Raw genomic sequence first — 20,934 nt, forward strand, 5'->3', positions numbered from 1 at the left:
AAAATAGATCCTACCAGCTAGTAGTATCTCTGTACGCAGAGTTGCTATGTGAGCAACTAAAAAACCTGTTTTTGGTATGGTGATGCAGAAAAGCAAAAGACACAACACACAACCCCACAATGGTCTACCAATACTAGCTGGATGTTTTATTATTTTTACAAGGGTTTTATTCAGTATAAGCCATGATCTGTGGACCCATTTTAAGCATTGTAACATTGGATGTTGTATCATTAAGGAAGTACACCATCTATGTAAAAGTATTAAAGCGATGCTGAAAATCAGTGGAATTATTATTATTTTTTGCAGTAAGTAAAAGGTCTAACTTCTACCTAAATGGAATGTACCTCAACTGCAGATTACACCGCTTAAACTTCTTTAAGCCTGTACTTTTGCAGATAGATAAAATGAGAATTAACATTCCCAATAATAAATCCACTCAGTTCTTGCATAAGCAGCACAAGAGCCACTCTGGACTTACTTCCATGAAAACTTAAGTATCACATATGCATATTTCTTTTCTCCCCCAAACCTACTTTTTCCATGAAGCCTAACTCCTTAGTTCCCATTGTCAAATAAAACAAACTATATCACACACATTCCCTTCCATCTCTCTTTCATAAACATAAATAAAATCAAGTTGAAGAGGATCCTTTCTTGTGCAAATTAAGTTCACTAGTCCTACAGGTTAAGCAAGGCCAGACCTGCTATAGGCTGCCTTGAGGCATCAGCAGAATCTCTTTTAGTGTAACAACACCAGGGATGAGCAGTGTGATAAGAATCCATGGTTGTTCGACAAAAATAGACATTTGACAGTGTGAGAGGGTTTTAGCACAGTACTATTCAAGAACCTTGTCAAGTCAATGAGGTCTAAGGGAGAGAGAGCAAGTAGAATCACTTCCCTACTACAGACATTGAAGAAGAAAATGGTACTGAAGAAAAAAAATAGAACAGTATTTCACAATCTAGACACCTACCACATATTTGGGTTTGCTGACTGCAACCAGGCTGGCCAGAAAGTCTTCATCATATAGCTTGCTAAAAACATGGGAGTCGTAGGCCACCACAATGGAAATTTCTTCCATCATTTTGTCAGCACACTCTGTTAGCAGTGCCAGCAACAGGTTCAGTATCCAACGACAAAGAATTAGCTCAGCTGTGTGTCGATTGTCCACACCCACTTGAAGAGACTAAGTGGGTGGAGTGTCAGAGAAGGAGCAAAAAGGCAAAGAAACACAGCAGCCAGCCCCAGCGCCTGTCTCTTGCTTTCCTCTGGGAATCTTCCTTATCTTTGCAGGAAATGTAGAGGTGTAACACCTGTTCATATGCTCAGATAATAAAACAGTCATTCGCTAAGGTCAGCAATAAAAAGTATTTTTTCCAGTCCAAATGAAGCAGGGGTAAATCCGAAAACTTCAGTTCATAACAGAGTTCTCTCTTGTGTTTCCCCACAACTTCTTGTTCTTTAAATGTAATATTTCACCATAGTAAAAAGATTCTTTTTAGTGGAGGAGGACAGATTTCACAAGACGACTTGCTTTATGCTTATTCCACAGATTCCCACAGAAGGAGTGAACAGTATTCTGCCACTCTTGGAATTTTCCAGAGTCTCTTATCAGATACCTGAGGAAATAGTGTTTTTTCTTTGGCAGGTTTGCTCTGGTGTAGGGTCTGCTTTTGTTTCTTTTTGAATTATTCTGACATAAAACAGAAATATAGGGCCTCATCAGCCTTTTATATTGCTGCCTTGAAACAATCTTATATACCTGTAAGATCACAGCGACAAGTTTTCACTGTTAGTCAGAGAGTAAGATCATACCTCAAAAGGATAAAATCTCATCCACATGGCCTTCATTCACAAGAAAATGTATGCCTTTGTTCAACAAAACAGTAGAGAACAGAAACAGAAGAGCACAGAAAGAAAATCCTCCTTGCAGACTAGTTTTTAACAGCAGAAGGACTTTGTGGTTTCAGACCAGTAAGTTTATCAAAAATATGTAAAGGGAGAAAATGCACCAAAATCTGAAACATTTGAGAATTTTCAACTATAGTTTTACCAATACATGCGAAACTCCATGCCTAGCCTCCAAATCACAACAAGCCGTTAATCAAAAAGGAATATTCTTACATTAAAGAACAGAAAGGAGAAAACATCAAAGGACCCATTCCTGACTGACTTACTGCATATTTTGCCCTGTTCTATAGCATTTTCTTCCAGTGACAAGGACAGATATATATCTGACATTTATCATGAATGAGAGTACATTTTGGTCACCACAAAAGTCATATGGTATTTCCTGGTCCAAACTGCTGCAACTTTGTCACATTTTTTTTTTCTTCTTCTGCCAAATAAAACCAAAGAAAACTGCTCGTCATTTCATCCTGTTTTCCTCAGGGGTCCCTCTCAAAAATTACATGTATATCTCAAGAGCAACAGGTGTTGTTTGCTATTAAACAGGGAAGCTGGGACACAGCTGTAGCATGGCGGATAAAAAACATTTCCGTTTTAATAAAGGAGGAGTAAAAACCACTTGTTATTGCTAGGAAACAGCACAGAATTTTAATAGGCTTAAGGCAGGCAAAATGCAAAGAAATCCTCTTAAGAAATCCTTAAGAGCTACTGGTCACGTTTAACCCACTAAGTGCAATGAAAAACCTATGTATCCTATTTGAAGCTTGTAACAATGCAGTTCTGTGATACTGAAGCTAGGTTAATCTTACTTGTTTTCCCAGGGAAGTAGTTCAGATCTAAGCAGTAAACAAACCATTCTTTTTGGATTCCAGTGAACCTAATTCCTACCTGAGCTTCTAAAACTTGCACTTTGTTTTCCTAAGCAAGCTACTAGGTCCAGGGAACCTCTTCAAAGCAAGCATTTCTCCCTTCAGCTTTGCTTCAACTTCCTGGTAGAAAAAGCTTGCTAGAAGTGAAAGCCTTTGTAGTTTCACCACCACAATGACTCAGCTTGGGTGTATGATAATGTGTGTGGCACGAGGCAAGTGGACAAAGACACCTGTTGTAGGAGGAGGTAAGAAATGGAGCGTCCCCTGATCCCAGGTTCCCTTCCAGGAAGGGATGAAATTACAACAACCATCACACGCATTTCAACTACATACACTACTTCCTTAAAATTCTGCGGCAGAATCAAAGAAGACGGTGAGGAATGCAAGATCTCCACCCAAAAAAAGGCAACCTTAAAAACATGTCAGTAGTATCCAGGTAACTTTTAAGTTAATCATTTGGTGGCAAAAATATTGGGAGTCAGAATTTTGCATATCCCACCCTATCCTTTTAGTGTGGCAGCACCTACACTTTGGAACTGCCTGCCTATGGATATCTAGCAGATGTCTTCACTGTATTCTTTCCAACACTTGCTAAAAACATTCTTGGTTAGACAAGTCTACCCAAGCGGTGTGAATTTTAATCTGTTTTTAGCATTTTAACTTTTTGTATGGTTTAAAGTATTGTGTTTTTTAATTTATAAATTGTCTTCTTTTTGTAGACCACTTTTCAAGCATCATAGTATGTCCCTTTCTATTCATAAGAAATGACAATAGCCGCAAAATTCATTTCCTCTACTATACTTAATTAACAAAAATGCATCCACTAGCTCCCTCTTTTAGCTTGCTACACTGGCTTCCTAGAAGACAAATCAGGAGACAGGAGTCACTCTCTGCTTCCCTCTACTCTTAATGAGTTGCTTGGCAGGGAAGGTCAAGAGAAACCTCCAAGCATACTTGGGAGGTAGTCTCTGAAATTCTCTCAAACTGGAAATAGAGGACTTATTCTTTGTAAATAGTTTGTCTATTTTCCACATTTGATTCCAGGTGCAGACAACCCATCTGCAAAGATCCTTTTAGAAATTTCAAACCATTTCTGCAGAATAGTTTACTGAGACCACAGTGACTAATCCAACGGCTACTGCTTTAACATTTCACAATGATGCTACAGCAGAAGTAATGGCGGAAGTGGTTTTACACCCTTTATTCTAGATTGCAGTTATGGTTCTAAACAGAAACACTAGTTATAAATTTTCATGCACACATATGCACACGCTCTACACTAGACTGTGAGATTTTAACTCACTGTTAACAAGGCATTTTGTGTTGAGGTAAAACTGATCTGCGAGATCAGACCACTGGTGCAGCTAGTTCTAAGAGTACCAATCAGACAATTAAAGGGAAATGGAAACTTAGCGAGAAATCTACTCTCCTTTCAACTGGCTAAAAGGTTGGCAAGTGAAAATATAGTGTATAAACCAAGTTGGAAAATAGGGTAGATAGTTGCAGAATTGAAAAGGATAAGGACTGTGGGGTTTGAAACTTGTAGAGCTGGATCTGAAGCTGAAACACTGGTCACAGAGCACTTTAGCAGCAGAAGCCAAGAGATGACTGTGAAGAGACTCAAAATCTGAACAGAGGGTAAAAGTGGATAACGTGTTGACTTCATTAGGGTAACAGTTTAGAAAAGCCATAGTCATATGTGTTTCTCTTCATTTTAAATTTGTTACTTATGAGTAACTGTAGCATTATTTATCTCTAAAATCATTTTCTCAAACTGCTTGCTTTACTTTAAAAAAAAAAAAAAAAGGCCTATTTGTTCAGGAAAAATTTGGTCTGAGGTACGACTGCCAGGTCAGGAACATCCTGACCTGGCAGTCCTACCCCAGACCAAATTTTCTTACCTGAGATTTCACTGCCCCAAACTGAGACCCTGGGGGCAGCCCCCAGTGATGTTGCAGGGAAGCCCCAATGATGTCATTAAGTATAGCACTTTAAGTATTAACTGAAGCCCCTGAGAGGATGTCATTCAAATAAAGAACACAAGTCCAACAAATGAGCAACTATATCACTCGTTAGAAATTAAGATGGAAACCAAAGCTATAGTAGGTGTTTCTGGGCTTGTTGTGAACTGCTCTTGACAACAGCCAATGTTAATGACGCAATTGCCACTCCGTGTTGTATGCATCTCGCCAATGGTTATCCATTATACAATTTGTTACTCCTTAACATGCCACAAAACATTCTTGCTTGTTCAGAAACAAAGAAAAGCCATTTAAGAGTTTGTAGTAACATATAACATTAACTTCAACACACAAGATCACCTGTGCAGGTCTACCTGTTTGACATACAAGGCAATCTGGCAGAAGTGGGGACACTGGCACAAAGTGAAGATTACCTTTTCCAGGCTCTGGTTTAAATAGAAACACACACACACACACACACACCACTTTATTCCGCAAGCTCTGTATTTAAGTCATGAGATGCAATGAGAGTTTTAGTCCACCAAAGTAAAAATTGCAAGGATCCTCCTTTCCAAACTTCTCCTTTACACACCAACATGGTTAATTCCCCATTTAAGACACACAGAGAGGTGGGGAAGCCAGAAATGCCACTGGGCTAGCAGAAGCCCCTTTTGTGAATCAATATTGTTCTGTCTTCAATTCAGATTTTAGTTTAGAAAACTAAACACATTCCCCCTCCCTTTCATCACTCCATTCTTTCCCATATCCAAAGCGATTTCTCATGCCAATTCCTAGCATTCCCAACTGGATTAATGTAAGAGGGAGCAGCCAGGGGAGCTGCTCTGGAAGTGGAAGGGGGGAAATGCTGGAATGGAATTGGGAACTTTCTAAATCAGTATTTTCGATCAAACAAGTCTCCAATCCGCTTCAAATAAAAATGAAAAATACTTCCTCTAGTCCAGGCTCCATTCATGTTTCTCAGCACCCCAGTCTGCCATTGTAAATTTCTGTCATCACCCCCTTGGACTCATCTGAGAAGAACAAAAGACCAGCCAGGAGTTGCTGTGGGCAGTGGAGGCAGCATGGTTCAGATCCCACCCCTCCTCCTCCTCCTGTATTCTGATCACTTCTTCAGCCCTACACCTCATGCCAGGTGCACACTCACAGCCCCCTCCTCCTCCTCCTCCTGAGCCCAATTATTTTTCTTCCTCTGCACTCACCCCCACCACTGAGCCCCGAAGACGAAGGTTAACTGGGAGAGGTGGGAAAACAGACCCCCACCCCATGGGAGTATATGCAATGCAGCCAGCCTCCTGGTGGAATAAATCTTGTAAGCTGCATGCACATTTTTTTTAAAGGAGACTCAAGCCCTCCCATTGCCAAGGGCATGAGATCTGGGATCCAGTGCTAAAGACAAGATCTCATGCCACCTGAGTCACGCCCAACAAAGCCCACTGCGGCTCCCATTCAACTGGTCATTATTGGCATATCACTTACGAACCTGAGGATTCCAGAGAGTCATCATGAGTTATAGCCAATTATACACAGCCTCCATGATTTTTTTCTAATCCCTTTTTAAAGACATCAAAGCTAGAGCCTCATCATGTTTTGTGGCAGAGAATTCCATAAATTAGTTATATACTGTGTGTCCGGAATCTTTTACCAAATAGCTTCTTTAAATGACACCGAGTTCAAGGATTATAGCAAAGACAGATTTCCTACCTAATTTCTCCCTAACAAAACTCTCCCAAATAAAATATCATTTCATAAACTTCTATCATGATTCCCCCTTGGTCTGTTTTTGTTTTTTGGTGTTTTTTTAATAAAAAGAACAGCATGTTGCCTTTCCTCAGAGAACAATTTGGTACTTATAATACATTAAGGGAACTTAATTGAGAAGCCAAGCAATGGTTATACAGTCATACCTTGGGTTGAATGTGTTTCGGGATGAGGGCATTCGAGTTGAGCTCCGCGGCAACCCGGAAGTAACGGAGCGTGTTACTTCCAGGTTTCGCCGCTTGCGCATGCGCAGACGCGGTGAAAAGCGACGTGTGCGTGTGCAGACGTGTCATCGCTGGTTACATTTGCTTCTAGATGCAAACAGGGCTCCGGAACGGATCCCGTTCGCATCTAGAGGTACCACTGTAGTTCACAAGCCAATTACTCTGTTACAGTCCCAATGGCTTTAGTGAGACACTTTGGAGTAACATGGCTGTGGGATGTTGCTTTCAGGGTGCAAAAGGACATATATAGGAGGCATGTGTCTGCTCTTTCTTTCAGAGTGGTTCCCGCTGCCAAAAAGACAAGCTGTGTGAGGACACAACTCAGCATAGTGACCATATTGCTGAACTGCACGTGGGCTCTCCCATCCTGCCTTAAATAGCTACTTGTTCTCCTTACTTGGGAGCACGGTGGGTGCAGAAGTTGCTCATTCACCTTTTTTCAACTCCTTGCAGCTATCTTGTCTGGTGGCTCCTAGCCCTGGGTTGCAATAAAGGGATCTGCCTCCTTGCTAGAAGGCAAACACCAAGAATTTGGAAAGAAGTAAACCACAAAGACTGGTTCATATGTAATGATAAGTCAGAGCTGTGGTTTGTTTCCTCCCACCTCACCAAATGGTAGAACAGGTCAGGCACAATTTGAGCAGCATACATATAATGTTGCTCATTCACATTAAGCCATACTTTGCTTTAGACTATGGCTTGCTGTGATATGCAAACCAGATCAATGTGAAACTGAAGCAGCCAAAGTACTTGGGGAACAGATTGAAAGTATGATGCCGTGTGACTGTGGGCAGGATTCACTCAAGGAGCCCAGTCAGCAGAAGCCCTGTGCAAGGACTTCCATTCATGCTATGGGACTTTCCCCCTCTCCCTCATGCGCCCCCAAAACCTCAGAATAGCATGGAGAGGGTGAATCATTCTACCTGGCAAACTGAAATGCAACCCAGAGTGTCTGGTCATGAGAATTATTTTTGAGAGCACCCCCCCCCCAATGTCTGAGGTGTTGGCGGTTGAACCACACTAGAGTATTTGATTTCTGAGAAAGATAATACAGGCGGCAACCGTTTTGTGTGTGTCTGATTGATGCACAACCACAGACACGTGTGCCATATTTGGCCCCGGAAGGGGGTGGAGGGGTGTGGAACAGGCTTATGCATGCCTGCTGACATGTGCAATGACCCATAACGCAACCCATGTAGTGGAGAGAGAACAAAACACATGTCAAATACAAGTACACAGCTTCAGAATTTTATCTCCATGTGAAGAATGAAGTGAATGTTTAATTGTGGTGGCAAAAGAAATAGGAAGAAATAAGAAGCTGCTCCAGGAAAATGGCTAGATACGGCCCCCCTTTGTTATTTTGGCAGTTGCTAAGCAACAGGCTTGCCAAGGAACAGCTAAAGCAACATAGCATTAGTATTTTTCTGAAGAAATTGCATGCAAAACTGAGGTGGTAAAGGCAAAAATGGGAAAATAAGTCAGATAAGATTAACATATTCCAAAAACTTTGTTGAATATAAAGTCCCACTTTTCTACAGGAACAGTGACAACATTCCTAGGTAAACTTGGTAAAATACATAATTTAATCAGTACTGAAAATGCAATCACCTCCTCTGCTCATTTAGTCACTATTTTCAGCAATTCAAATGTAATAAAACCAGATTAGCACCTACCAGAATTAAATAGTTATAAAATGTATCCTCATGCACTAACTGTCCTAACATCAACTTTGCTTCCACTGAGGAGTCTTCTTTTCCTTTATCCTCAATAACATGACAGCCTCCCAGGCGTGCCATTTTGGCTCAAGCAACTCCCCCCTGCTAAAAATTGTATTCGACACCAAATGGCATTTTGACACGTTGGAAAGATGGGGGGAAAGTATTAACAGAAATAGCACCGGATACAGAAGAGTTCCTGAACTTCTGAAACGAGGAGGACTGCAACCTCATACAGAATAGGTTGCCCTCATACTCTGAGATCTGCTGAACCACCAAACATCAACACCTCCATCTTGTGCAGATGAAGTTAAATAAAAACACAAAGGCAGTGCTTACAAAACTGTCAAGTATAAACTGGACTTTACATCTTTCCTGGAGATGGATGTGGGGAGCTATTAGCCTCCTAAAACATCTCTTATCCTGGGAATGAAACCATGCTCCTCACTGCCTCCTGCTGCAGTCTGCTAGCATAGTGAGATCTGACATGTTGATTATTTGGGAAGAACTTTAGATACATAGCTGCCACTTATGATATTGCCGTAAGAGCGGTCAAGAGAAGGAGGAAGCAGTTGTGACACTGACATCATTGGCTGGAAAGGGGGAAATCACAGCACAGGGCACATGATCAGTTTTCCCAAACAACTCAAGATGAACTACCAATTATTATTATTATTATTTTACACAATGCAGCCACTAAGGCTATGATCTGAGGTGGAGGAAGAGGAGCAGCTTCTTCATCTATTCTCCTAATACAATTATTCTTCCACATAATCTCTCTAAGGAATTGGATTCACATAAGGAACAATGTTTTCCCTGGATTGCAGAGCTGCAGGGGGGTGGCTGCAGGAACTAAGGATAGTGTAAGCAAAATGTTAAAATTCAGCTTCAGTGGTACCTCGGGTTAAGAACTTAATGCATTCTGGAGGTCCGTTCTTATTAACCTGAGGTACCACTTTAGCTAATGGGGCTTCCCGTTGCCGCACGATTTCTGTTCTCATCCTGAAGCAAATTCTTAAGCCGAGGTACTATTTCTGGGTTAGTGGAGTCCGTAACCTGAAGTGTCTGTAACCTGAGGTACCACTGTATTCTGTAGTACTTTGCCAATTGCCTGAGCTCTGGCAGTGTTTCTGGTAAATGGTTTAAATCTTTCTTATTGATCTTGAATCACTACACATTTAAAAAAATGTGAAAGCTGATAACCTTAACCAAAAAAGTGAACACAGAAACAAAATGGTGTCAAGAAAGTATAAAAATCTCAAATACAAACAGTTTATACAGATCAACAAAATATAAGCACTAAGCATCATTGCATGGGGGGGGGGGGTGCCAATCCAGCCACACCCACCAGCCAAAGGAGCAGCTGCAACAAGCTTCGCTTTTTATTTTTATTATTACATTTATATAATAAACATACCCAGACCGTTCTTTGCAGTCAATGTTATACAGCTGCCATTATCAATGGGCTTATGTATGACTGAAAGCTTTTCAATGAAATTACGATTAAGCTATAGATCCAGATTTCTCAATTATAACCGGCTGTATTATTCAAAGTTCATTGGAGCAGCAGTGGTGGGAAAAATACAGAATATAGAAAAATAATGACCCAACCTAGATTAGGGCTGCCATACAGCAGGCGCCAGTTTGTCCTGGATCTTTGGCAAATAAACCGTAAAAAGCTCAACAACTTTGAGGTTTGTCTAAAGAAAGCTCAACAATTTCGGTGGTTTCCTAAAATACAGCTCAACAACTTCCAGGGTGTCCTGGTTTGTACTTTTTGAAATTTGGCAACCCTGAAGATGTTTAGTTTTATCATTAAAAAAAGCTCTCCCATGGATCTTTGATCCAACTGCTAATTCCACTGCCTAATTTTACCTTATTTACAGACAAAATGATAACCCTTACCTTTACATTGCAAGCCTGTTCCATAAGCCTTCTAGCGTTCTCTTCAGCTCTGTACCTCTTGGGCAGCTGTACCCTGAAGAACTTCAAAGCTCCTTCAAAATCAGCTTGCAGAAGATCCTCCTTGGAGGTCTGCAATGAAACACATTGGAGAAGTGGTGTAAGCACAGAAGACAGTCACACTGGCTCTGCTAAGGGCTGTACTCATCATCTATTGAATACATTTAATGGCCTATTGCACTGATGTAAACACAAATCCCTATTTTTTTTGGGGGGGGGTCTCTTTCTGGGAAATCAAAAGCATATTTTTAAATATTGCAAACAGACTGATGTGAGTTTCAATATAGAAATTTGCAAAATACTTATAAATAAATAAATATATGCCAAGAAACACACACCAGTTATAATCAACAATATTCTCTCAATATTAAAGTATAAGTTAGTTGTGCTAAAAACAACATACAGGCTCTTATCTTTGAGAAGACTTAATTTAAGACAAAGCTCAGCCTCCAAATTTGAAAAAGCTTTTAATGTCATTGAGTATCCAGAGCAATTTTCAATTAATCTAAGATAATCAGAAAGTAATTCCAGATCGGAAAGTACAACATGTAGGAAGCCATGAGCAATAGCACATTTTGAGACAGTACGCGCTGAAACAGAAATGCAACCCACTGTATCTCAAACAGCTATGAGAGAAAGGAAGAGGAGTCCTCTGATAGAACCATTTGTCACTGCTGGAGTAACAGTGATCATCTTGTCTTGCCCAGTTGCTTTATGAACACAGAAGGAACAAGCCCCAATATCCCCAAACCTCATGAATGTGTGCTGCTAAATAAATTTGGCAAGAGAATTACAGATGGGATAATGGAAGACAGCTACCTAATTTGTTTTCAATGATAAATCATGATTTCTTTCCAAACTGCCTTCTTAAATCTGCCGACTGCAGCTCTGATTACAAAGAAAGGCAACTTTGTACCTGTACACATAAACAGTAGTGATACTTTAGCTGCCCTATTTCAGCTCAGAAAGCAGCTCTCAAACAAAAAAAGACGCAGAACCAACTAGATTTTGCCTTGCCTGTGATTAGGCATTGAATTCAATGGGATAATTCCTGTTGCCTCAGACTTGCACATTCTCTCCCCAGCCTTGTGCTTCCCATTTCTCAATCAACCATAGTTTGCTTGGTTCAGATTAAATAGCAAACTATGGTTGTTGTTGTTGGTGGTGGTGTTTTAAAAAAAGGAAGAAACGGTAGGAATCACATGATACTCAGAAGCACATGATACTCAGACTCCTCAGGGTTTGGTCACATAATGCCAACCTGTGGTTTAGCATGATGTGCAGGCAGGTTGTAATTGCAATGTCTTAAATTTTCTGGCTTAAATAGAGTTGTTAATAATAATGTCTATGAATGTTAGAGAGAATGGGCCTATATCAGTTAATACATCCATGGAATTATTTTGAGCACCAGCAAAATTAGCCTGTAGTGTGTAATATTTGAATGTTCTTTCTCCCTCTCTCTTTTATACATATCAGGAACACTAGAAAATCTCTGGTATGTATTTAAAAAGCAACAGTATCAGGCTGCAGGTATAGTGGTAAAAACCTACAATATTCAGGATATATTTTCGTGCACAACACCAACTTTGTGGCTCTCTTAGTGGGAAGTGTATGGCGATAGAATTGGGGGGGGGGGGAGAGAAATTACCCCATGTAGAAAACCTAAATTGAATGACTGGACTGCCAGGCTGAACATTTACAGGGATCCCTGGAACTGGCTGGTAGTGGTGGGGTAGCACAAGTTTTTAACTGAGCCCCAAAATCCCATTTAAAAGTCCTAGAAGTGCCTGGCATGATACTTCATAATTTGTATGTGAAAAACATAAACTTTGGAGCATGTAAAATACTGGAGATGTGATACTGAGATAGCAGGTTTCATGTATATGTATTGCTTCAAGATTACAGTTTTTTTCAGCTGATCAAGGAAGCCACAAGTGAACCACCACAAAATCTTTTATATGCAGTCTATTTTTTGAGAATGTCAAGAAATCTGATGGAATTATATGGTTGATAAGGGGAGGATCTTTAACTATTACCTTTCACAGAAATTTAGTAGTTATAGGATGAGTGCAGGAGACACCGGAAACTCACTAAATGGGGGAGGGGTAGCAATAAGCCAGCAATTCCTGCCCACTGTACTGGAATCAATGTTATTCAAGGCTTGTGAAATGGACACCAAAATGACAGAACAACATAAGCAAGTGCAAAGCTATAGAGACTGGGACAAAACCCCTAGATTCACAATTGCTTTCATGGGCTCTAAAATAATGGTTAAATGCTTCAGAAAGATGGTACGACAGTGGAAAGCTGACTGAAAGCATCAACACAGAGGACTGAAAGAGTGAAAGGGAGATAGGACCAGAGGACAGGAACTATTAGGAAAAGGACTAAAAGAGAACAACATAACATGCACCCATGGCATGACTGCATTTAGAATACGGCGTCCAGCTCTGGTTGCTCCACTTCCAAAAGGCATCACAGAACTGGGAAAAGTCCAGAAAAAAGGAAACTATAATGATAAATGTTAGCGTATCTTCACTATGAGGAGAAAATATAGAGGTTGGTGATTAGAATGTGCACAAGGTGGAATATGACAGGTGTTTACAAAATTACGGATGGTGCCTAAAGGTTGTAATCCAGTGGAAATTTATTGATGTCTCAGATAAGAAAATAGAGCATAGATGGAATGATGGCTGCTAGCTTAAGTGGCTTTAAAAAAAATGCAGGACAATTTTTCCTTATCTTTCTGCAGCTCTTCATTATGAGAGCTCAATGGAATCACCATGTCTAGAGGCAACATCCCTCAAATAGACCTGAATGGGAGATACTGTGGACCAACTGTAGAAGCTTGTGAGCTTCTAGAGGCTCCTGGTGGTCGCTGTTGGAAACTGAACATTAGCCTAGACAGGCCTCTGGCTGACAGTCTGGTTTTACATCCTTATGAAGATTATTGAGGTTCTTCCCCTAGATTTACAAGGTTGTTGAATCGCACCAAGAAATGCAACATCAAATCTCACATTTTAAATGCTGACGAAGTTTGTTGAGGGAAGCTGTTGAGGTAAACAAAACATTCCAGGTTCCACCCACAGGTGATGGTATCTGATCTGCTGAATTTCTATTCATATACATATTTATTTATTTTTGTAGACGACTAAGTTGCAGCTAGTAATGTACGTCCTTTTTCAACCTGGTATACATCATATTGACAATACTTGTGGCAAAACAGATTCTTAAATATTTTCAGGACAGACAAAGCAGCAGAGGTGCTCTTCTATTTAGCAACAGTATCAGAGTAACATAAATTAGTGCATGAAATAATGAAATTTTGAAACCAATGAAAGTCTTAGGCATCTGATGGATTATAAACCAGACAATTAAAAATTGCAACACCATCAAGTCCTGGATATACATACTGAGAGTCAAAAACAGAGAGCTTATGGGTTTTGTTTTGGCTTGATTATTTTTTAATATACTGTAAAGATGATTTAATGCCATTTGGGCAGAGTATAAAGTAAACTGATGGAATAGATACTTGTGGTGCTAAGAATTAATATCTAGATGAACTAAAATAATTTTAAGGATAAGTTTGGATCAATCAAACCTGTACGATTTGCCTGTCATTTGCAGTTCTGAAGGTTGTATGTCTTAACTTCAGGTTACATGGACATGGTTAATTTGTTCTAATTGTTAAGAGAACATTTTTTTATAATTTCAGATCAAAAATTTCAACTTATCTCTTCCTACCAGCCCTATTCTCATAATCAATGACAAAAACATTTGATTTGCACTATTACTGCTTACCAAGAATGTAGAAAAGATAGTTTGCACCTTAGTAATATGGCAGAATAGATCATGCTGATGCTAATAATGATGCTGATAACATCTGCAAATTGCAAAGGCCAACAGCTAGTACAATGAATTTGATGAGGTTTAAAAATAATGATAATAATAATAACAATAATAATAATAACAATATCAAGTCTTAAACATTTGAAGGTGCTAGAAAATCCACTGGAAAATCAGATTCAACTGTGACAACATCGGCAAGAAGAGAGGAGGCAATTTTCGACTCAAAAGGTAATCTAAGCCAGTTCCCCAGGAAGGAAGATGACCAAGAGTCATTATGTCCTAAATGCACTGCATAAAATAGGGTTACCCTCATGCAACCACCCATGAAATGGATCCTTTGAGACAGCTGAGTGTTAATAAGAATGGCAGATTTGCTATGAGTCTATTTCTAGAAAACCAGAATCTCACCGCAAGAAGCCGGGGAACAAATAGGCGATGCCCCATTCCCAGAAGTTCCAACACTCGACAGGCATACTCATTCACAAGCTTGCTTCTTTCATCATGTATATCCTGGGACTTTCTGATGGGTGGTGCAAGCTTGGGAGCTGGGGTTGGGCAAGGCACCCCTTCTTCCATCAGCAAAAAACAGCAAGTATCCAGAGTGAGAAGCACTGTTCCCTTAAGCCACAATTTCACACGGTTGTTATTATCGGAGCCAGCTTTAGGTCTCTGAAAGACCAATACATTTACTGTCTACACCAGGGATTTTCAGGTACAGGCTCAAAAAACAGAAAACATCTTTGCTGAAAAGCACAGAAGAAGCTGGCAATTCAAAAAAGACAAAAACTTAAAGAGATGGATCTAAAAATGTCTGAAAACAGGGGAAATGGCAGAGAATGATGCAGAAAAAAGGCTGCGATGGCCCAGCCTGCCTGTGGATGTGTGTAAGAGCAGACAGGAGCAGCAGCAAGAGCAAAAAGCTCAGGCCAGTTGTAAAGCTGCAAAGAGAAAAAGGATGAGCTCATTGCAATCCTAGATTCGTGACAAGCGTGTCTAAGCTGCTGCTGCCGCCTCTCACTGTGAATCAGTAATGAAGGGGTAGAAAAGGAGGGGGAAGGGAGAGGCGGAGGTAGGTGAATGAGCATGCAGAGGGTGTCTCAGAGGAGAATGCTGTAATAAGAAGCCAATAGTGAGCTCTTGGACAGATGAGCTCCCCTCCCAATCCACCTTCCGTCTACATTAGTCTGACAGCTACCCAAGCCTGCAGACACATTGTAGTCTCAGTGTCTCTTGCTTGGAAGAAGTCAGACTGATAGCCACCCAAAATACTGGCCTCAATAAATATCTGCTTTCAAATAAAGATTCGATCCTGCCTAGGCATACCAAAGCGGAGGGAGAGGAAGGGAGGGGAGGCCCATCAGTCCCGCCCAGATTGCTGTACGAATGCAAGACCAATGGAAGAACAAAACAGCTGGGCGCTACTGATGCATGATCATCTGAAATGGTATAGACTGTATTCTCTGTACAGCACTAAGTTACAGCTTCCCTGGTAGAAAAGCTTCAGAGCAGCTGTGTGGGGGGAAATAGAGAACAGCTCTGAAAACATAAAATAAACATACTGGGTAAAGGAGCAATACTGACTGGAAAATGTGATGCAGCAAAACTGCTGAGTACTTAACTTCAAAGGATAGTTTAATTGTATATGCAAATATTATTAGCATACGGGGCATTTAACCCACGTTTCACAATACTGATTTTTTTTCTCTGAAATTGCTAAACATTCAGATGTAAATCTAATCTAACAAATTTAAAGTGCCAGATTATTTAGACTTCATTTTCTTTTCTTCGTTGTAGATAATCTGCTGTCTATAAAGACATTATATTTGTAGTCACCTTGTTTTTAACAACATCTGTATTTCACATTAAAGAGCCTATGGCCTGTCGATAACCCATGAGCCACATATTACATGCCCATATTGTCATGTCACAGATTTCAATGTAGCTGGCATAAAATCAGATGTCTCTGTCTCCTAAACAAAGATTCTGCTTGATTTGCTTATATTAGCCATGACCCAGACACACAGACACACACAGTCACCATGACCATGTGTACCATAATTTACCAAGAATTCACCTCAATAAGGGGAATGCTGGATTCCGCATATGAAACTGGTTTTACGTATATTCTGGGTGGTGAGTGGACTTTTTTAATTTAAAAAAACCAGCCCTGCCCCAATTTGGGGGGAAAAGATACACCACCATCATGTGACTAAAGAAGAACATCTAAAACAAAGGTTTATCAACAAGGAGAAATTATTTAGTTAAAGTATATTAAATCCAGCATATCGCTGAAGACAAACATAGATGAAGACTGGTGATTTTCTGGAATGGAGCAGAAATTATCTTATCAAAGAGTGATTACAAAAAGCAGTATGGGTATAGCACAAGATCAGATAACCATCAACACCTACATGCAACAACTCTTCAGAAAACAGTGTTTTGAATTTGCTGATTATTGTAAATGAATTTTTCACTATAGTTCTGTCTAATTTGACCATATAATTCTTGATTCCATTCCTAAGCTTCATGCCATTGCTAATAGGATAAAATCACAACAATTCTACTTATATCAAGGCAGCAGGCAGGTCTGTTCTCTTCCCTAGCTTACTGTTCAGCAAAACCCCAGACTTAAAGGATTAAAATGTAAAGACTCTGAACATAAACTTGCCCTATGTGATTCAGATGCCATTCTATTTCTTGTTGACCCTGAAACTTCATTAAAATAATAACCCGCCCTTCACCCTAAGATTGCAGGCCAGGCTGCAACCATTAAAACACAATGTTAAAAACAGTTTAAAACCACTGTGAATAAAGATCCTCTCATCCATGACCTGATTATGGATGAGAATGCCGATCTGGTCTGCACCACTGAGACCTGGGTGGATGAGCAGGGTAGAGTTGGTCTCACCCAGATGTGCCCACCTCGGTACTCAGGGCAGCATCAGGCAAGACTTGAGGGTTGGGTAGGGAGAGTTGCTGTCGTCTATAGAGATATTCTCTCTCTCTCTCCCTGTCCAGTCCGGGGCAGGAGGGAATCTAGAGTGTGTGTTCCTGGCGTTGAGCGATCGGGACAGATTAGGGATTCTGCTGGTTTACCACCCGCCTTGCTGCCCAGCAGTCTCCCTGCCTAAGCTGACAGAGCTGGTCCTGGAGGCAGTGCTGAAGACTCCCAGACTGTTGGTTCTGGGGGGCTTCAACATCCATGCTGAGGCAACTGGCTCTGGGGTGGCTCAGGACTTCATGGCTGCCATGATGACCATGGGGCTGTTCCAATATGTCAATGGCCCAACACACATGGCAAGCCACACTCTGGACCTTATTTTCTCAACTGGGCAGGAAGAGGGTGATCTGAGGGATATTGACATCAGTCTCTTATCATGGTGAGATCACTTCCTGGTGACCTTTAGGCTTTCAGCACCTTTTCCCCTCTGCAGAGGCAGGAGACCTATTAGGATGGTCTGCCCTCAGAGACTGATAAGAGTCAATGGGCTTCCAGACAGCTCTGGGGGATTTCCCTTCCGATAGGACTGGTGCTCCTGCTGAAACTCTGGCTGAACCTCTGGAACAACCAAATGACTCGGCCAGTGACACAATCACTGGAACACGAGTGGAGGAAAAATCCGGTTGAATGCAATCGAACACTTGAGGGCTCATCATCAAGTCTACCTAGTGGCAGTGAAGGCTGAAAAGAAGAACTATTTTGCTTCCTCCATTGCATCCTCATTGTGCCATCCAGCAGAGCTTTTCTGGGTAATGCGGAGGCCAGTTACAGTCTGGCTCAAAGGAGGTGGTAGAACTAACAGCAGCTCACTGATACTTGTTTGCAAAGCATTTTGAGTATAAAATTGCTTGCATCCATCGCGACCTTGCCTCTGCTGCTACAGCAGATGAATCTCAAGGGGTGTCTAGAGCACAATCTAGACCTGTTGTGTTGTACGAGTTTCGGTTGGTAAGGCTCAATAATGAAGACAAGGGAATGTCCACCACCCTGTGCCAACATCCTATTTTGATTACAAACTGAACTCAACCACACACGTTCACTAATAGAAAGAATGGTTAACAAATTAATTTAAACCTACACCCCACAAACTAGGAGGCAATTTGAGGGGGGGCAGGGAGGGGGTGATGGTGAGAGCAAGAAGAGGAAACGTATGGAGAGGAAGAATGAACCATCTTCTTCAAGCCCATAACAATTTATAGTAAGTCTGCTGGAGGGGGGAGGAGATCAGAGATCAGGGATGGTGGGCTGCATGATGTTAAGTTAGGGAAACTCCCCATTCCATTTACCGTTTTCCAAATGCCTCCCACACCAATCTGCTATATAGCTATAACACTCTCAGATTTGGATGGTGGTGGGAAGACTCTGTATATGAATCACACTTGCGCTCTGATTTCTCAAACAGCCTCCGCAAGGTACAGAGTTCCTGGGTGAATGGCTGAGCTTAAAATATAAAACTGGATCTCAGGAAAGGTTTACATATACTATCGCCTTAAAAACTTAGTTGGTGGCACAGTCTTTAGTAACCAAGAGCCCACTTCATCAGTTAGGAACACAGGAAGCTGCCTTGGTTCATTAAGGTCAGTATGATCTACATCAGCATCTCCCAATGTGTGTGTGTCTCATGTGCAGGTGTGTCACAGGTTTTTTAGGCAAACCCCAAATACTTACTGTGTGTAATCCTTAACTGGTATGATAAAAACCTCTTAAAAACTTTTTGTTTTGTTGCGACATTATGCTGCATTTTCATTTATAACCAAACATCAGAATCACTCAAGTCTTCATTTTAATACTTGAGAGCTGCTCTTTAGAGAAGACCTAAGGTCCAAACTTCATGTGACAGTAAGTTCAAGGGCTTCCAGTCAGAATGAACTCAGGCTTGCAAGAGAGGTTAAAAATAATTTTGAAAGGTTTCTTCGGCTATGTTGAAACAAGAGGAAGAACAAGCAAGTGGTAAGTCCCTTGCATGGAGAAGATGGAGAAATGCTATTGGGTAACAGAGAGAAGACAGAACTGCTCAACACTTATTCTGCCTGTCGTCACCCAACAGGAAAGCAAAGCCCAATCTTGTGATGCAAGGAGGGAGCTGCAGCCCAAGATAGGAAAAGAGGCAGTAAGGGAACACCTGACTACTTTAAATGAATTCAAATATCCAGGGCCTGGTGAACTGCACCTCAGGGTACTAAAGGAGCTTGCAGATGAAATCTGTCTATAATCTTTGAGAATTCTTGGAGAACAGATAAGATCCCTGTGGACTGGAGGCAGGCAAATGTTGCCTCCATATTCAAAAAGGGGGGGGGGGGAGAGAGAAGGCCCAGGTAACTAACCGACCAGTGAGCCTGACATTGATACCAGAGAAGGCCCTAGAACACATAATTAGCAGTCTGTGAGCACTTAGGAAACAATGCTGTGATTACCAAGTCTCAGAATGGGTTTCTCAAAAACAAGTCATGCCAGACTAATCACAAGTTTAGTAGATCAGGGAAATGCTGTGGATGTAGTATATCTTGATTTCAGTAAGGCTTTTGACAAAGCCCCCCATGATATTGTGGAGAAACTGATAAAATGTGGACAGGTGAAGTCCAAAGTAACAGGTGAATTTGTAGCTGGTTGACTAAACCCAAAGAGTGCTCACTAACAGTTCCCTGTCATCCTGGAAAAAGTGACAAGTGGGGTGCCACAGAGTTCTGTCCTGGGCCCATTGTTGTTCAACACCTTTATAAATGACTTGGATGACACCAAACTGGAAGGGGCAGCCAACGCCACAGAAGACAGTATTGGGATTCAAGATGACCTTAACATTCTTCTTCCTCTTTTTTCTGTTTTTATTTGTTTATTTTTATTGTAGTACATTGCATTATGAAAAGCCTTAATAAAATTTATTATTATTACTTTTCTTTTTAAAGGACTGTCCCTCATAATGATTTGGCATAAATGGACATTTGTCTTCCTGCGAATTTATGTTTGAAGACCCCAATGGAGGACATTCTGCCCACCTTTCCTTTATTCACTGACAACTTGGGGGGGCTGTGGGTTACAACATCATCCACCACCTCACATATGGTTAGGGCTTCCTTTCCCCAACCTAGAGAGTTACCTGTAAACTGAGCTTTTTGTCTGCTAAAGTGAGGGCAGGGGGCACCTACTATTCTTGTTCTGTCTGTGGCTCCCTGCGCACACACACACACACACACACACCCCAACCCTTCCTTGCCAGTTTCCTGGAGTGATGTTTTCAGTTATTTTTCAGGTGGTCTCTTTTCAAGGATCATTTATGGGTTGAAGAATTGTCTGCCCTGCCAGTTAGTCCAGTGAGAGGGATGACTCCTCCCCTCGTCAAGTACCTACCTGAACCTCCAGTAGGAAATGTCATCCCTATCAGGAATATCCCCTATAAGGATCTTGAAACAGACATTCACAGCAAAACAAATGTTCATTTTCTCAAAGCACCTTTGTCATGGCACATGGCACTCTGCTTATATCTCAGTCTGCTTGTGCTGACTACCACTTCAAAAAGGCACTGGAGAGTAAACTGCAAGCAGGACACTGATACACTTATTCCATACATCTGCTTCATTCAATATAGTGTTTCATTCTATCTAGTGCCCAGCTAGATGCAACAGCTCTCATCCCTATAACAAACATATAGTCACCCAGGGAGGAAATGC

General features: G+C 41.0%; 1 protein-coding gene across 5 annotated transcripts in view; it reads right to left on the bottom strand.

Annotated features, from left to right (window-relative positions):
- Positions 1-20,934, bottom strand: part of RABGAP1L (RAB GTPase activating protein 1 like) — a 150,030-nt gene that overhangs the window by 33,483 nt on the left and 95,613 nt on the right. For 2 of the 5 annotated variants that reach the window (XM_083446304.1, XM_083446305.1), the window contains exon 20: positions 10,363-10,491. In XM_083446304.1, coding sequence (XP_083302430.1) covers positions 10,363-10,491 — 129 coding nt within the window. Of the gene's footprint in view, positions 1-974; positions 1,695-2,797; positions 2,972-10,362; positions 10,492-14,676; positions 15,239-20,934 lie in introns of those variants that run through there. The other 3 variants (XM_083446306.1, XM_083446309.1, XM_083446307.1) reach the window with 3 other exon arrangements.

The sequence above is a fragment of the Podarcis tiliguerta genome, assembly GCF_965153285.1.
Source record: "Podarcis tiliguerta genome assembly, chromosome: 6".
Taxonomy (NCBI): Eukaryota; Metazoa; Chordata; class Lepidosauria; order Squamata; family Lacertidae; genus Podarcis; species Podarcis tiliguerta.